This window comes from Calypte anna, chromosome 21 (assembly GCF_003957555.1).
Source record: "Calypte anna isolate BGI_N300 chromosome 21, bCalAnn1_v1.p, whole genome shotgun sequence".
NCBI lineage: Eukaryota > Metazoa > Chordata > Aves > Apodiformes > Trochilidae > Calypte > Calypte anna.
Genome location: NC_044266.1, coordinates 4,308,505 through 4,326,379, shown reverse-complemented (window position 1 = coordinate 4,326,379; position 17,875 = coordinate 4,308,505). Strand labels below are relative to the sequence as shown.

At 42.1% G+C, this 17,875-nt stretch overlaps 1 protein-coding gene across 1 annotated transcript; it reads left to right on the top strand.

The window, feature by feature from the left end:
• Positions 1-1,677: 1,677 nt before the first annotated feature.
• Positions 1,678-17,445, top strand: SLC25A33 (solute carrier family 25 member 33). The gene is made up of 7 exons (XM_030463536.1): positions 1,678-1,882; positions 7,950-8,129; positions 11,699-11,776; positions 13,244-13,344; positions 14,698-14,764; positions 15,962-16,245; positions 16,862-17,445. Exons 1-7 carry the CDS (start codon positions 1,833-1,835, stop codon positions 17,062-17,064), a joined length of 963 nt encoding a protein of 320 aa, XP_030319396.1. The 5' UTR covers positions 1,678-1,832; the 3' UTR covers positions 17,065-17,445.
• The last annotated feature ends 430 nt before the right edge of the window (positions 17,446-17,875 follow it).

The window sequence follows — 17,875 nt, the reverse complement described above, 5'->3', positions numbered from 1 at the left end:
GAAAACAAACCAAGGGAAAGGACACCCATGCCACCTGCACATTCTGAAAGACCTTTTATGTTCCTGTTACTTAAACTGATTTTTCTGTCCTTCTTTGTGCCCAGAAAGCATGGCTGCTTCCCAATTACCTTTGCCATAGCAACTTCTTCTCATTTTCAGACAGTTTGGATAACCCTAGCCTGTCAGATCCCATCAGGATCGGCTTCCTCCATGTCTTCGTGCCCCTAAAACTCCCGACCAACACCTTTCACACTTGAACATCTCCTATTCTTCCTCTCCTTCCCATTTCACCATCACCCAATCCACTGCTGTCCAGAAAGGCCAATTTCTCCTTCCTATGCTTTTCCCCCCTTATTGAAGCAGATTTTTTTCCATCTCTCAAGTCAAGCTTCTTATTTCCACACTATACAGGACTGTCGGGCACTTCCTTATGCCATAAAAACCCATCTGATCTAGGAGCCATTTCCCTAAGTTTGCTGGTGGGCAAACCTGATGCTGCATCGATCCCCAAACTTTGTGTTTGTGCCCATTCAGACAGCAGGAAGGGCTGCGGGGCCTCTGTGGAACTGGGACCATGAAGCCAGAGCTGAAAACTGCTTTTTGTGCACGGGGAGAGCTTTTTCCTTCTGAGCAAGTGGGAAAACACCTGGCCAAACCCCATCCCGCTGCGTGTATGTATAACAGGGCTATGTGTGAATAGGAAAGGCTTGCTTGTGTAGTTTATGTATATCACACACAGAATCACACAGAATCCTAGGGGTTGGAAGGGACCTCGAAAGATCATCTAGTCCAACCCCCCCTGCCAGAGCAGGGCCACCTAGAGTACCTCGCATAGGAACGTGTCCAGGGGGGTTTTGAATGTCTCCAGTGAAGGAGACTCCACGACCCCCCTGGGCAGCCTGTTCCAGGGCTCTGTCACCCTTACAGGAAAAAAATTTTTCCGGATATTCAACTTGAACCTCCTGTGCTCCAATTTACACCCATTACCCCTTGTCCTATCACTGGTCACCACTGAGAAGAGCCTAACTCCATCTCCCTGACACTCACCCCTTACATATTTGAACACATTGATGAGGTCACCCCTCAGTCTCCTTTTCTCCAAACTAAAGAGACCCAGCTCCCTCAGCCTTTCCTCATAAGGGAGATGTTCCACTCCCTTAATCATCTTAGTAGCTCTGTGCTGGACTCTTTCAAGCACTTCCCTGTCCTTCTTGAACTGAGGGGCCCAGAACTGGACACAATACTCCAGGTGTATTCACCTTTCACTGTGTTTATGTAAACCCCGGTGTGCCTACACAGTGCGTGCTGTGTTGGAAGCCTTAGCAAAGGGCTCCTTAGACCCAGTTTAGGGTATGTTGGTATTATCAGATGCCCTAGATGTTTTTTGTTTGTTTGTTTGTTTTCCTCAGTGCTTTCACTCAACTGTAAGGTTTTGTCTTTGTGTATTATTTGGCTGGCGAGACGCAAAACGAACGAGCTGAGCCTCAAGGGATCACATCCCGGCTGGAGGAGTATGTTGAGCAAATGATATAAGCGAAGAGACGAAATGAGCCACCCGCGTTCTAACAAACTCCAGCGACTCGCGGTCGCTCCGCTCATCAGAGAAAGCCTGAGGCGCCTCCCTCCTTTCTTCCCTCCCTCGCCTCAGCACCGCCTTCCCGCCCTCGCCGTGACGTCACGCGCGGCCGTGTGACGCCAGCACGCACCGGCGTCACGTGCCCGCCGCGGCCCGGCCTCCGCCTGCAGCTGCCGGTGGCGGGGCCGGGACCGGCGACAGCGATACGGACACCGGCACCGGCACCGACACCGACACCGACACCGGCACCGGCACCATGGCGGGCTCCCCGCAGGAGAACACGCTGCTGCACCTTTTCGCCGGAGGGTGAGTGGAGGAGGAGGAGGCCCGGGCTGGTCAGGGCCGTGCTGAGGGACGGCCCCACTGAGGGAGGTGGTGGCGGCGGCGGGAGCCCGGCCTGTGGCCCGGGTGAGGGGAGGGTTGGAGGCCTCCTCCCTGCGGGTCTGGCAGCGGGGAGCAGCGGGGCTGTGGGCCTGGAGAGGGGGGGGTGGAGTGGGGAAGAAAAAAATCCATACTGAGCCGGGCGACAAAGGATCATGGTGCAAAGCGAGGTCATCAGCCGGGCTGCTGTGGCTGTGGCATTCAGCTGTATGTATGTGAAGGTCTTAAATGAAAGGCCTTAAATCCTGTCCTCGTAGCTGTATTAAGCAGGAGCTGCGGGTTTCAGCCGAAAAAGGCGGTGTCCGGACAGACATCAGGATGAAGGTTTTTGAGGCACCACAGGTTGGTTTTGTAATGGAACAAATCTGCTCAACACTTTCATAAGCTCTGCGTAGGTGACAGTGATAGTGGAGGCAGTGTGGCTGCCTGATTCATGAAATTGTACTGAAAAGAAAGTACTCGAAAAACAGAAAAGAGATGAGGGAGAAAGTGTTAGGGGTGGTCCTGGTACTTCTGAGTAAGAACTTGCAAGGAGGTGGAAACTTATTATTTTTGATGTATTAAAATCCTAATATAACATCGCCACCCACCCCAAGCCACAAACCACCAACCGAAAGCCCTCCTAAGAAGTCTTGTTAATTAACTTACAATAGGAATTTTAGTAATAGTCCAGCAAGATCACTTCATGGTGCAAATTTAAAATAAATTTAAAAGATCACGTATTACACAGCTAGTAAGTGCATGTCTGGCCTTATCAAAAATCTTCTTTAATTTTTTTTAAAGGCTTAAAATATTTTAGTAGTAGGATATTCTGTAGTGCTTGTAAGCTGGCAGAAGTTAGGAAGCCAACATGAAATCTGTTAGTTTAAGTCTGTTTAATAGTAGACCATGATCCTTTCTGTGGCTAAACAGGAAACTTCAGCCTCCTCTGATGTGTACCTGGAGCAGTAAGCTCATTTAATGTAATATTAAACCAAACACGGTGAACTTTTTCAGAGACACTGCCTGTGTTTTTCTGCTGATTTGGATGCTACGTGTTTGTTTAGTCCTCCCTTTCCTCACTTGCATCAGAATAATACCTGGATTTCAGGCATTGAAATGGCCCAGGACAGTGGTGGAGTCACCATTCTGGAGGCATTTAAAAGGCATTTGGACCTGGTCGTTAAGGATATGGTTTAGTAGTTGACTGTGGTGTTAATCAAAGTTTGGACTTGGCTTGGAGGTGTCTTCCAACTTAAACATTCTGTGATTCTGTGGAGCCTGTGACAGAAACTGGGCCTGAATATACATGTGCAGCTTGCTTGGATAGTAACAATGCCTACCTAGAACTCTGGGTGTCCTCACATAACTCATTAGGCAAGAAGTAAATAGGGATTTAAACTCATCAGTGTTCTAATCTAGCACAGGGTGATTAGTATCTTCCTTAATCATTGAATGTAACCTCTATTTTCTCTAAGAATCCCAGTAAACAACCAATTTCTGTAGCACACCTAGGAATTCACCAGGTCTGATCTGTTTTTGAGAAAGCTTGGGAGGAAAAGAATGGAAACACAGTAGGGGATATTCCCCAGCCACCCTGGTATAAAATTAGTCTGTGTCTAAATCAGCAATGCACAGAGGAAAGAGAGAGACCTAGTTCTTGTGCTGCATAGCTTGGTATTTATGGAAAAGTGTGCCATTGTTTATCTTGCCTTGATGTAACAGGAAAGGAAAATGAGACATCAAATTTCATCTTCTCATGCAGCAGCCAGTGCTGGAGTGCTTGGGTGCACACACCCACCCACCATCCAAACAGTTTATTTCTAAATGCTTCCCTGTTCAAGGCCCCGGACTTCTGTGTCCTCTGTGTGGATGTAGCTACTCATGGTACTATCTCTGCTTTTCAGGTGAGAAATGCACACTTCTTAGGGCTTGTTGGATCCACCAGGAAATGGACCATGAGTTTCAAACTGTTGCTCAAGCTACTAGAACACTTTTCTCTAAATGGATGTAGTAGGACATATTCAATGTGTTTGGAGGGGTGGTTGACCAGCCAAGAAAGTGTTCTCCAGCTGTTGAAAGAGATATCTTGCAATATATCAGCTGACTTAGATGCAGACAGGCTCACTAGCTTCTTTTCTTTTAATTCTTTTTAAGGCTTACATTACTAACAGCAAACCAAAGGGTCTTGCCATTTCCATGGGAAGGTGACTCTGAGGGGAGGGAAGGTCTCAGAAGCAGCAAAGAGAGTGATGCTGAAGTTGCAGAACAGATGTAAGCATGTTAACAAGTATGGGTTCCTGCTGCCCCTGGAGTCAGTGCAGTTGCTTATTTTTGTCTGGGAAAAACTGTGCGGCAGAGGTTACTCTGTGTTGTCTTTATAGATGGAGTAATACTGTTTACTACAGGAGGTTTCTGGGAAGTGGTATTTAGAGGCTCCAGAGAACTGGCAAAAAACAAACCGTGGGACCAGACCTTTTCTCTCGAGTTCCCAGGGCTACTGTGTGATCTGTATTCTTTAGCAGTTTGCTTTGAAATGTGGGACAGTTTGAATAAAACCAATGTTTCTGACATCTTTTCTGTCTTGGTGTTGAGGCCTGAGTCTGTGACTCCCTTGCTGTTCTACTGGTGGTCCATACCTGGCCCATCATGTAACCAGAGGAAGCATTCAAAGACTGAAGTGCAAATACTTTTTCAGGTGGTAAGTGATAGGCCAAAGCTGATGAGTTGTTGGGTGCTGCTACTGAGAAGATTTTGTATCTGTGATACGTGCTGAGCATAGCTGGAAACATCTTGTTAGATGCTTCCTGTGAGACTGTTGAAGATTCTCTACCACAATGTTTTGTTTCAGGGAGGTTTCTATCTTTTAACTAAGGATCAATTTAGATGTTGTTTTGGGATTTTTGCAAGAGGCTGGTGCAGAAAACACTGCTTAACAGCTCTGGAATTGTAGTTGTGCACTGATGTGTGAAAAAAAATATAAAATAACCCTGACTCAAAACAGTATGAAGACTTTGAGGATTTGCTTTTATTTCAGCATAAGATTTTCCCAAATTGAATTTTTCTGGCTGTGTATCCATAGTTTGAGTCTTCCAGAATTTGTGTCTGTTTCTGTAGCTGAGGAAGACTGGTTGTTTTTCCTTTCTTCCCAGATGGAGGCTTTTGGAACACCCTAGGAATACAGAGTGTTTCTTTTGTGCACACTGTGTTGTTTTTCAGCCATCTTTCCAGGGGAGAGAGCAAGATCAGGGTGTGATGCAAATAATTCCCTTGTGGAGGAAAATCAGCTCATCTGAAAAAGCTGCCCAATACACTAAAGTCCTTACTTGAACTATCTGCTGCATATTTGTGTTTGGGACAGACTGTATGCACTCTGTTGACATTCTGAGAATTGCTCTGTTAAGACAATGTTTTCTTTCTTAAATGTCACACTGAGAACAAACTCTGAGCTGCTAAACCTGATGATGTGGATATTAACTCCCTGTGTTGAATATCAGAGGATTACATGTGCGTTACCAGAAGTACTTGAAGGCAAGAAGACAGCTGATACAGGAGGGAATGTGCCAGAAAGACTGAAAAAATTGTATGGCAAGATGTCAGTCTAGACTGAGCAGCTGGTAGTTCAGAAACAACAAATGGAGTTTCAGTGTTCTGAATTTATGAATTGTAACTATGAAAGTTTTGATTTAATCTTCATAATTGTGAAATAAATGAGGACTGAGGATGGAGTGTGCAGTAGTGGAGCTTTGGTAGATAAATAAATTTGGAACTGAAGCAATCAAATTGTCTTCATTGAGTACCCACAGACTTACAGTTACTCTGGAGTATGTTGATTACTCAGGTGTTAATTAGACATTGTCTGTGTTGGATATACGTAGTAGGTAAGGTGTGAGTCTACAAGAAGAACCCTCAGAACACCTGCTGAGTCGTGTGAGCTGTAGGAACAGGAAAAATTTTGCTGGAGAAGCCATTCCTGACCTGTCTTTTTTACCCCCAAGATCTAATTTCTTAGAAATGTGAACAATGAGATGCATCTGACAAAACAGAGAAGGCTAGACTGAAGCAACATCCTCCAGACCAGTACTGACAGAAAAAAAGGCTCGTGTCCAAGTCCTGGTTCAGTACTCAAAATAATCAGAGGCCTGATAAGGTCTCTGCACACTGTCATTTTTGAGCCAAATGCTCCAAATTCAGCTGCTGAGTAGGTAGTTCTATGAACAGTCTTGTGACTTTATTCAACAATAAAAGCAGAAGTGGTTTGAAAGGGATGGAGGCAAAGCTCCTATAGCATCTGTCACTTTGGATGTATGAATTGTCCCTAGTTTAGGTTTTTCTCCTTTCAGCAGGGAATAAAAAGCAGCAGGAACTTGAAGGAGAAACTCATTGAAGCATGCTGTTAAATCATATTGCCAGTCTGTGTTGAATGCATTTATATCCAAAAAGCATAGTTTTGGGGATTTTGTACTTGTGCAGAATCTTGCAGAACATGAAAACTGTAGTGAGCAAGTTTTTTTTCCCAGCCATGTGGCCTGAGTTGTCCTTTTGAACCTTAATTTTTGTGGTTGTACAGCCAGGATGGCCAGGTTGTTAATGCAAGTGCAGGGACTTTAGGGTTTTGGCAATGAATGGTTACTGTTTGATATGACATCCTGTTTCAGCAGGGAAAATAAGATGTGCTGGACAAGGCATTTATTAACTAGGATGTGTCTACAGCTTGGATTTTCCTGCTGTTCATAGTTACCTTTTTCCTGGTGTTTAAAAAAGATTCTCCTAGAAAAATAGTTTATGTTTAGATGGGGCTTTAGGAGCTATAGGTGTCCTTTTATGGATCTCTGTTCCCAAATCAGTGCATGCAAACTTCTTGTGATTCTAGCAAGCAATGTTTGGTTTTGGTTTTTTTTATGCACAATACAAAGCTATGATTTAAATTCTTTTTTAATTCACCTCTCTCTCATGGAACTCTACTGAAATTACAATTTCACATTAACATCAGAGAGTTAAGTTGTTGACTTATGGTGTTTTCTAAAAAAAAATTGCAAACGCAGGTTTTTGAAGGAATGGTGTTCTCTGACACTTGTATAAACAAAGGAAGTATTTCCTAGTAAATAGGATCAGTTGTGGTAAACACTCTGGGGAAAAAAAAAACAAAACAATGTTATATCTTTCTGTAAGTCTTTTTAAATTCCAAAGTGTTTGATTAATAAATTTTAGATTGTTAGTGCCTTTTAGCCAAGCTTAACTTTATGCTTAATTGTAAAGCATGACAGAAGCAACATTCAATTACCAAAGAGGAGCAGCAGCAGCAGCAGCAGCAGAGATATGTGTGGCTGTATAGTATTTCATTTTTGTCCTGTTATCAGACTATGCAGTTCAGTTCTTTGGTAGCCTTTCTGTCCTATTATCCTGTTTTCCTGCCCTTTCTCTCATCCTTGCAAGTTCCATTCAAAAAAAGTAGTTGATAGCCATTAGAGGGCCTAACCTAATGTAGTTTGATATTCTAATCATCAGCACTGAAATGGTGAAGAATAATTGTATTGCTGTGTTTTCAGCCTCTAGTGTCCTAATCCCCAATGGCTTGTTCTCATCTGCCAGCTTCCTTCTTCCCATAAGAAAAATCCATCCAAGGGTATGTCTGGTTTAGGGCAGCAACCTCTGAATCATGGATTCCTCTGGAGAATTCCAGGCAGAATTCCAGCTCCTGGCAGAACATGGGACCAGCAGATGGCCACTCAGGGATTTTTCATTATTGCTGGGTATCCTCTTTGTGTTTGTTAATCTCCTCACTACACATGATCATTATAACAGTTTTCCAACCTTCTCTCCCCTCCCCAGGGCTTGGAAACTGCTTCCTTTGCCTAATGCCAACACTGTCCTGCTTCCTAGTAATTTTTCCACAACGTGGAGCAATGGGAGTCAAGTCTTCAGATTTTATTTATACACCATGCTGTGATTTGACACATCTGTGCAGCTATGTTTTCCTGACTCTGTCTTCTGTTTAAATTGTATGTTACAGATGTGGAGGAACAGTTGGTGCTATCTTTACATGCCCTTTGGAGGTAATAAAGACCAGGCTTCAGTCTTCAAAGTTAGCCTTCCGGACTGTCTACTACCCACAAGTCCAGCTGGGGACCATCAGTGGTGATGGAATGGTCAGGCCAACATCTGTATCACCTGGGCTCTTCAGTGTTCTCAAGTGAGTACTGCTCTTCTTGTCCTTCAGTATTGACACCTACAGTTTGATTTTCAGTTCCTCTGTGAAATTACAGGACACAAGTTTTGCTCCAGGCTTGCACTGCAGGATTTGTGTCACTTGGGCTTCTGCCTTCAATGGTAGAAAGAATAATTTAGTTGAATAAACATCTGAAGGTGTTGGGTTTAAATTGTCTCCTCATTTTCAGGCTTTTTGGTAGTTAGGACTTCTGGAGATGAATGCAGAGGACATACTGTAAACTCTTAGTATGCCTTGGCTTGTGAGAACTATCACAGAAAAGGAGGAAGGGGCTTTTTCTCAACACTGGGCAGTATTGTCTTTGTCTCTTACTGGGAATTACCATGTTTACCATCTCGTTTGAGCATTGCAACAGGTAATCCTTACTAGCTGGAGTCAATTCTTGGCAAATGATTGAAGGACTAAACAAGCCATATATACTCTATTTTTCCTGAAGGCACTCCCAGTTTGCTTTGAGTAGCAAGTAGAGACACTTGTTGCTTTTGCTTCCCATGCTGCTTGCCTGCTTGGTGGAGGGAAGTTGTAATTCTGTTTCTGCTCTCTCTTTGGAGCATCATATAAAAGTGAGAGCCTTTTCTTCACCTTAATGCACCAGTATCATAACAAAGTTCATTGCACAGTTTTGAAGCTGACCCTGCTTTGAGCATGAGTTTGAAATAGATGACCTCCAGAATTCTGTGTTCCCATATAATTTAAATCATGCTTGGCTGCATTCTGGCATGGATGATCTATAACTGAAACTTATGGGAGTTTCAGTCCTTATGGGGGAAGGACACTTTTTGCAAAAGAAGTCTTACTAAAATACAATGTCTGATTGGGGTCTTGGAAGTTTTTATCTTTTCCTCAGCTTCAGCTGACTTAATGAACTCTCCTCTGGGTGCTATCAGATGTTGTCTTTGTGAATTACTGCTGTGCATCAATCCTGTCAGCACCTGGATTATGATCTCTTAAAAGCCTTCTGTGTGGTTCAGACTGCAGCAGTTAATGCTCCAGCTGTTCCCTTTTCAGATGTGTATTCATTAAGAAGAGGAAATATGAAATTATCTGTCTTACAACTGCTGGAGAGTTTTGCCAGCAATTCTGAAGTCCAAATCTCCACTTCTGTATTTCATATCCCAGCACTGTAAACTTCTGGTACAGAGCTTATGTAAATGGTTTGAATTTAGATTTGGATCACTGGGCACCCCAGGGTGATGCAGAGAGGTCCTGTATAGATCAGGCAGCAGAAATGCCAAAGAAAAGAGTTGTTGGGCAAAGCAAGTGGGATGATTTGGAGGAAGGCACGCGCCTGGCAGGCTGCCTGGGGAGAAGCTGCACAGTTATATAACAGTACAGTGCTAATTCAAACTCTGCAGAACTGTCTGCCTGGAGTCATCCTGGGACTGGAGTTTCTCTATTGTAAACAGTGCTGCTTTCCCCTGCCAAACACTTCTTTGTCTATTCAGAGATGAGTCTACAGCAATTCGTGACTGAAAAATGAAAGTTAGTGCCAGCTGTGTTTGATTTTCATCTCCTTGCTATTTTTTCACCTTGGAACTTTGCATTGGACTTAAGGCAATTTTAAATAAAGGAACTGAAAACTTCAAGGCAGAAGGCTCTGAATTAATCTTCTTTGGCCCAGCTTTTTCTGGAGTTCTTTTTATTGTTTGGTTTTTGGGTTTTTTTAATAGAGAGGAAATGGTTTAAAATTAGGTCAACCTTTTAATAAATTTATTAAGCTTAGTAAATTTGATGGCTATGATCTTGATTTCATTTCAGTTCAGGAAGTACTCAGCTGTATATGTCACTAAGTTTTTGACTCACTTACTTCAGAGGACTGAGAAGGGAGAGCAAACTTAAGCTGACATTCCCTTGCAGGCAACATCTGTGAAGAACAGATGGATGCTATTTATTATTGTCTTTCTGATAAAACAGAAATGTGTGATGAAAGAAATGAAGTTAGGTCTCTTGCTTTTACTCTGCTACCCTTTCCTTACTCCTGAATTTAAAAAATTAAAACTGGATATGACTTGGTCCTTCTGGTTTGGGAAAATGGTGTGGCTGAAGAAGCAGCTATTAGAGCCCTACATAGAAGTTGCTCTGTATAGGGGCTGAGTATGGAAGCCCCCTAAATGTTGGAAATAGAAAGTGGATACTCCGGAGGGCAGGTTAAGCCTGCTGCTAAATAGGAAGCACTCCAGAAGGACAAGCTGGTTTTGAGTAATCCATTTAAGATTCTGATGAGTCACCCCAGCTAGAATCCGAAGTCGTGACTGTTAAGTGACAAAGAACAAGTAGTTGGTGGATCTGTCTCCTTGGAGACACTCAGCTCTAGAGTTTACACAGAAAGTTCAACTCTGCTGCAGAAAAAAAAAGTGTTTTACAAACTCCTGTATCATCTATCTAATGAGCTTGGTTTTGGTTTTGGAATCTGGGGGAACTTTCTCAACCGTTCTAATGACCTAGAAAGCAAATTGTGAAAAACTGGCAGTTCCAACAGCTGCACATGGAGCTGGGTGTCCTCTGGATTGTCTGGCACAGTTTGCACATGGTGAGTTCAGTTGAGAGCTGCTGCCTCGCAGATTGTGCGCAGAAATCCCAGTGATTCCTGTACCTGTTTTAACTGGTAAATCCTGGGCTGTTTACTAGTGTTTGGCTGTTGTTTACTGTTGGAAGTGCAAAGAATTGCAAGATAAGTCTGGTTTAATGAGGCACTTCAGCCAGGTATTGCATAGAACTTGGCAGCTGCTGTGGAAGCTGCCCAAACACTTGAACTTCTTCAGACAAGTCCTAGCCCAGCATGCCTTCTGAGGTGTAAGGGAAGATGGGTGGAAATGGCTTTGGAAACCTACGTCATGGCAATTGCAGAACTGCAGGAAAGCATCATTTGGTGATCTTTCCACTTCAGATGTGATCATGAAGTCCAGTCCTGACAGTGATTCACTGCAGTACCTCTGCACTTGGAGCTTACTAGGGCAAGATGATGTGAACTCTTGAATGCCCTCAAAACAAGATATTCCTGAGCTGCCTGGGAAGACACAGCTTGTAGTATGGTTGTCACATTCAGCTGTGACTCTGGGGAAAAAATACATCAGTAGGTAATTGTGAAAGGGAAAAGTTTTTCTGTGGTGTGTGTGTGTCTACACAGGAAGCAAATTCCTAAATTACTTAGAGATTGAGAAAGCCAAAAATGCTCTTTGTTCATCAGTCAGTGTCACTGAGCTCTCCATGAAACTTTTACTTCTAAATTCCCACATGCTTTCAAAGAATGGAAATGTTAACTTTGTGCCATATGATAAATATTTGCCTGTAGTGCACAGAAGTTTTAGGGCATAGTGGCTTTTATTCAGTAGCATATCATTCTGCTAACTTTCAAATATATTATGTAGCTTAAAGCTAACAGCTTCACAGTTAATACTCAACTAATACAATACCAATACACAATCACAATCAATACTTTTGTACAGTTATTTTGACTGACTGTGTGACACAATAGGAAGCATAACTTTTAACCCAAATTCTGTATTTTTTCCCCTGTTTGTTTTTATTTTAAGGTCAATTCTGGAGAAAGAAGGACCAAGGTCACTGTTCCGAGGGCTGGGTCCAAACTTGGTTGGAGTTGCACCATCAAGGTAAATAGTTAAACTATTGCTAAAAGAGACATTTAAGCTACCAACCCGGTGTTGCTGTTCTGTTGTGATTCAAAAACATAGGTCATGAAGTGATCCCACCTTTAAACTGAGATTTGTGTGTGTGTTTTGCACAGTATAGAGACCAAGAAATACTTCAAAAAATCTGCTTTACACTTGTATAACACTGGAAGGTGCAGATTAAATAAGGCACTTAAATTCCAAGTCATTGCAAGAGTCACTTAGGTGCTTGAGAAAAGAGAAAGTACTGCAGAAAAATCTGTAGGATTAATATTTGCATTTTTATAGTATGATCTTCTACTGTGAATAACTAAAAGTCGTTGCCAAACACTGAATAGGAGCTTGATGCCAGGGGAGAGGAGTGCCTGATCTTTGATTGCATAAATTCTTTTAAAATTAAAAACTGAGGCTTAGGGGGAAAGACTTGCATTACTGCTACATAATCCTGAAGGTTGTGTGTGTGTGACCCTTTTTTCTTTTCTAAACAGCAACAACAAAAATAGCCACAACGTTTCTATTTGGAAATCTTACCAGCACCAAAATGATTTCCATATGTACCTATTGCAGTCCCATTCTTGGCAGGGCTGAAAATCTTTGTGTCTAGCAAATGTTAAAACTTGTTAGCAATCAGGAATTTGGCAGATGTTCTCTGCCTGAAATTAAACCAGTTAAAAAGGGGCTTTTGAAAAGTGGTGTCCTTTCTGGCCTCTTGTCTGGTAGCTAGTAGTTCCCCTGGAAGTTTAGAATCCTATTTCTTTACAGGTAATCTTTGCAGTAGGGTTCTGAGTCCAAGACTGCCTGCAACTCACTCTTGCTGACATTTGTGTTCCTTCATATTCTTCCATAAGATTGAAATAAGGTCCTATATGGAAATTCTTGACTTGTAGCCACCATTATCCAGCTTTTTCTAGCAGGATCTTCAAGGAGCTGTGATCTGAATATCCTGGTTCAGAAAACTGCTTACATATCATATTTACTGTTGTAGATGAGCTGAGCTTCCTCTCTTCCTATGCATTATGTAGGGATTTGAGGTGTGTAAGACCTTTTCATTTCAATCCATGGAAGTGCTACACTGTTGAACAAATTTATGGAAAACATAGGCTCCAGATGAGAAACTGACATTCCCAGGTTTACAGAGTGTGTTTAATGCCACAGCCTGGTGTAGGCATCCAATCTAAATTGCTTTGTCTGCAGGACCATGTCACCTCCCATCTCAGACTTGTTGTGAAAGTAAAATACTTCTACCCCGTGGGTGTCGATTCAAATAGTGGCAATGTAGTGTAAAGAGAAGAAAAAACAAATGCAGCACCCTTTGTAGATTGAAATAGTCACATGGAGGCCTCTTTGGAGAGAAAGTCTTGTTTTCTAGGGGGAAGAATAGTAATGTATCTAATTTGACATTGTGTGTATTACATTGCTTTTCTTCTCTTTTTTTTTCCCCCCCCACAGAGCTGTCTATTTTGCATGCTACTCCAAAGCCAAAGAGCAATTTAATGGCATTTTTGTGCCCAACAGCAACATTGTGCACATCTGTTCTGCAGGTTCTGCAGGTCTGTATTTGTAATTAATATTCTGTGTGGTCTGCAGCAACATCCCAGTGTCCAGCCCCTCACCAGTAGCAGGCGATGCATGCACTGGTATCTGCATGGCTCTGAGATGCACCTTAATTCTTTAGAATATTTGTTCCAAGCTGTTGCTGCTGCAGGACTTCTATCCCTCTCAATAGTTAGGAAATTAATAGAACAAATCATAAGGTAGGAACTGGATTTCCAGTGTGTATGTACAGCACCTGAGCTAACACACCAGTTTTGGCAGACAGCTCTGGATAACTGTGGTATATAAATGAGCCCAGAGGCTGGTATGTACATTCTGAAAACGTACACTTACAGGTTGTGTGTACCAGAAAACAGGAGTTTGCTAGCTCCTAACTTATCTTGTCTACAGAAGAACTGTTTTTCTGTTCAGCACTTTCAAATATCTCTAGATTGTTGTTGACTAACTTGGAGTCACAGAACCATTCTAATTGGAAGAGAACTTTAAGATCATCAAGTCCAACCATTAACCCAATCTAACAAGTCCAGTGCTAAATGATATTCCAAAGCAGCACATCTGAATGTCTTTTAAACACCCACAGGGATGATGATTAAACTGCCTCCCTGGGAAGCCTTATCCCAGTGTTTATTAACCCTTCCAGTGAAGAAATTTCTTCTACTATCCAATAAAAAATCCTCTGGATGAACTTTTTTCCCAATGGCAATGCTATGCTGATGTTTCTGAAAATGTAAGACAAAAAATATTAATAATCAGCAGTAAACTTTTTTTGCTGTTGTAACCAAAGTCGTTTAGGATGTTGTATTTTTCCTACCAGGATGGGCAGAACAGTTTGTTCTTGTAGGAAAAATACTGCAGGAAATCTCCACAAGTTCAAGCATCAGTCACCAAGGTGATTATTGAAAGTAATGTTTCCCAGACTAATCCCTTAATCATGGATAGATTCTGTTGATGTGGTGGCTCAATGGCACCACCTACAGCCTTGGGGAAAACAAAGGAGTAATACGTGGGTGTTTTGCCCACAGGTTTCCTTTTATCTATTATTCTAAAGCCCAGTCAATAAGGAAGGCTCCTTGTCTACAGCTGTCTTTGGGAACATCAAGTACATATTAATTAAAATAGGTGCAAAATGGGAAAATCCTTTAGTAAAGTCCAAGGTTGATGCCTCCTGAAGCTGAACAGGAGCTGGCTCTCTTGCAGGAGAGGCATTGTAAGCTTCTCACCTGTGTCTCTTTTGCAACCCCCAGGTAGTGCTGGGAACTAGATCTGTCTCAGTGTATAAAGTACATTTGCCAGGGCAATATGCCAGCCTGGGTTCAGCTATACTTTGGGTTTTCTTTTCTCTTTTTCAGCCTTTATCACAAATTCCTTGATGAATCCTATATGGATGGTGAAAACCAGAATGCAGCTGGAGCGGAAGTAAGTAACTGATTGAGGGAAGTTGGATGCCACTGAGTGGCTAAAGGAATCTCTAGAAAACTGAACTTTTTATGTTTTTTACTCATGACTCTTTATACTTTGATAGATCTTGCCCAGTTGTTTCTTTAACACTCATATCCACCTCTCAAGCCACCGTGCATCAGCCTGGTCAGACTAAAGGTGAAAGTTCTGTGTGCCCTACTTCAGTTTGATGCATAGTTACTATTGAGAGGGATATGGAAGTTGCCTTTAGTGCAGAGTTCATTTTCTGGTTTCACTGAAAATAAAGATATCAAGAACTGAAATGCTTTGCAGCATTAGTAGAGGCTATGGAAAAGTCAGAAGAGCTCCTGTGGGATGCTCAGCATGAGGTTGCACTCTGTGTCCTACTTTACAGCATCACTTGGCCTTAGCTCATGCAGGTAGATGTGCAACCAAAGTTACTGAAACACAGCTAGGTAACTATAAACAAAGGGGTGCTGCTTTTCAGTTGTGATGAAGCCACATTGCTTCTTATAAAACATTCTAAAACCCCTGAATCTGTTGCAGTGGTTTAATGTTCTTTTTCTTTCTTCAGTATTGTGCTAATGTTAAGCTTACCTTCTGAAGACAGGAAATTTGACAGTAATATCTTTTAGTTAGGTGATCCACAGTCACTAGTGGCTATCAAAGCAATGAGGGAGTCTGCTAATTCCCCTCTGCAAGGACATGTTAAGTCAGATAAAAAGGATCCTTTAAGGCACCACAACATATAAATAATTTATAAGACTTGATTCCAGCACTTCACAGGGTGGCACCTTTGAACTACGTGCTGCCTCTTAAAATGGAGGATCGTTTCTCATTGTCTATTTGCCTGCTTCAGAAATGGTTTAAATGGATTTACTGGTTTAACACAAAGCAGTGTCCTTTAATGCTTGCTGTATTTTTAAGCATTGGTGTAAACTGTAACAAACTGGATAGAACTTAAGCAGAAAGATTTATTATGAGTATGTATTAGTAAATTAGCAAAACTAGGTGTGTACACTTGGTATGATAGTCCTGCTCTGTGCAGCTTTCCTGAAGGATTTTTGGAGTAAAATTTAGCAGAGAACCATTTCTTTCTTTATAAAAACTATTAAAAGCCATGAGTTTTATGGGGGGTTTAATAATAATTCTTTTTCTGGACTCATTAGATGCTCTGTTCTTTTTGTTTTTTAGAGTCAGGGGTTCAAAACCAATGAATGCTTTGCAGTGTGCTAGATATGTGTACCAGACAGAAGGTATCCGTGGCTTTTATAGGGGCCTGACTGCCTCCTATGCTGGAATTTCTGAGACTATTATCTGCTTTGCTATTTATGAAAGTTTAAAAAAGCACTTAAAGGAAGTCCAGCTGTCCCCTTCTCCTCCTAACGGGACCGAAAGGAACTCAACAAACTTCTTGGGACTGATGTTTGCTGCTGCTGTTTCCAAGGGCTGTGCCTCTTGTATTGCTTATCCACATGGTATGTTAACTTTTCCATTTATGACTGCAGCAGAACAGCTGTTGCCTGTAATACAAGACAAATGATGGGGTCTTGGGCTGTAAAATTCTTATGCCTGTGCATTAGCATTTTCAGTACCAGTCACACCATTCCTAGTTAGCCCCACACTGTTGCTGATTGGGACAACTCAAAAAGATGCTGAAAAGAAATCGAACACCTAAGGCTTTTGTTCTCACTGCTAGCCTCATCCTTATCCACAGCCTTTGGGATTCACCGATCAAGTGGTGGGAAACACTTGTGGGCTGAGCAGTGTTACTTGTTTTGGACAGACATGAATGTTACTGTGGTTATGTAGAACAAGCAATATTGATTATGTGAACATCAGTGAAGCATTTAGTTTTGTAGTAGCTTGAATGAGCAAAATAATCCACTTATTCCACATGAAAGGGAATTTAACTTTGCTTCTTGCCTGAAGGACAACATGTACAGGATTCCATGGCTGCAAGTACTGGCAGGCAATTGGCACAGGAATGTTTTGTGTTCCTGGGCTTTACATACCTTTTCCTGGTAATCACATGTTTCCCAAGGCAAAGCTTTAAGTCTTGTTAACTTTGGGCTCTGTTTTCCTTTTCTGCAGAGGTCATACGGACACGGCTGCGAGAAGAAGGCACAAAGTACAAGGCTTTCATTCAGACAGCACGTCTGGTAGCCCGTGAAGAAGGCTACCTTGCCTTCTATAGAGGACTCTTTGCCCAACTCATCAGGCAGATACCAAACACAGCCATTGTGTTGTCTACCTATGAGTTAATAGTGTATCTGTTAGAAGACTGTGCAAAGTAGCAGAGCCACGACTCCTGGACAAGGCTGTAGACCAATTACTTTGCTGAACAAATAGTCCTTTAAGAGACTGACTGATACAGGTGGCAGTTCTGGTGGAAAAACTGCAAAAGTCTGTGACTGCCTGATGGATATTTCCTTTTGGATTCATACTTTCTGAAAGGTCTCAAGGCATTAATGTTAATAGTTAATTATAACTTTTTTTTTTAACTTAATGATAATTAAACTGCTACTAAATTAAATTACACTATTTAATTTAAGTATACGTTTGTCTTCTTTAAGCACAGCCATATGTGGTCAAGGAATGTACCTCATGCTATCAAGTGAACTCTTGGACTGATGCTCATTAAAACTATATTAAAACAGCAGAAGAACTGGTTTGGATATTTGAAACTTTGTCATCTTAATGCTGGAGTTGTGTCACTCTTTAGCCTTTGAGACTTCTGATTTACTGAGGGTGCACCATTTATTGCTGTGTGAATGTCCTGGAGTTTTCAAGTGGGACAGTCTTGTAGAACCTTTCTCTGGTTTGGTGGTATGAAATATGTACACCAGAAGAATCTCCTGGATTGCCACGTGCACTGGCAATATTGCTGGAATATGACTGTGGGAAGCATTCAGTAAAAAATAAATTCCAGAACTGTGTGCACCTAGCCCTTTGGGATACATGCTTATGCTAGTGTGTGTAAACAGGATTGGCCTTTTGTGCATGGCTTTTGTGAAGGACTGAGAGCATAAGGATAGTCTGTCTGTGGCCTCTCTGCCCTGCAGAAATTCCATGAGATGCAGTAACTTGGTCATATATCCTGACCTT

Bases quoted from the DNA above. Each gene is read 5' to 3' on its own strand.
- SLC25A33 (XM_030463536.1), top strand. From the start codon at position 1,833: ATGGCGGGCTCCCCGCAGGAGAACACGCTGCTGCACCTTTTCGCCGGA. The intron at 1,883-7,949 runs GTGAGTGGAGGA...TGTATGTTACAG, and splicing joins CTGCACCTTTTCGCCGGAGG to ATGTGGAGGAACAGTTGGTG. The intron at 11,777-13,243 runs GTAAATAGTTAA...CCCCCCCCACAG, and splicing joins GTTGGAGTTGCACCATCAAG to AGCTGTCTATTTTGCATGCT.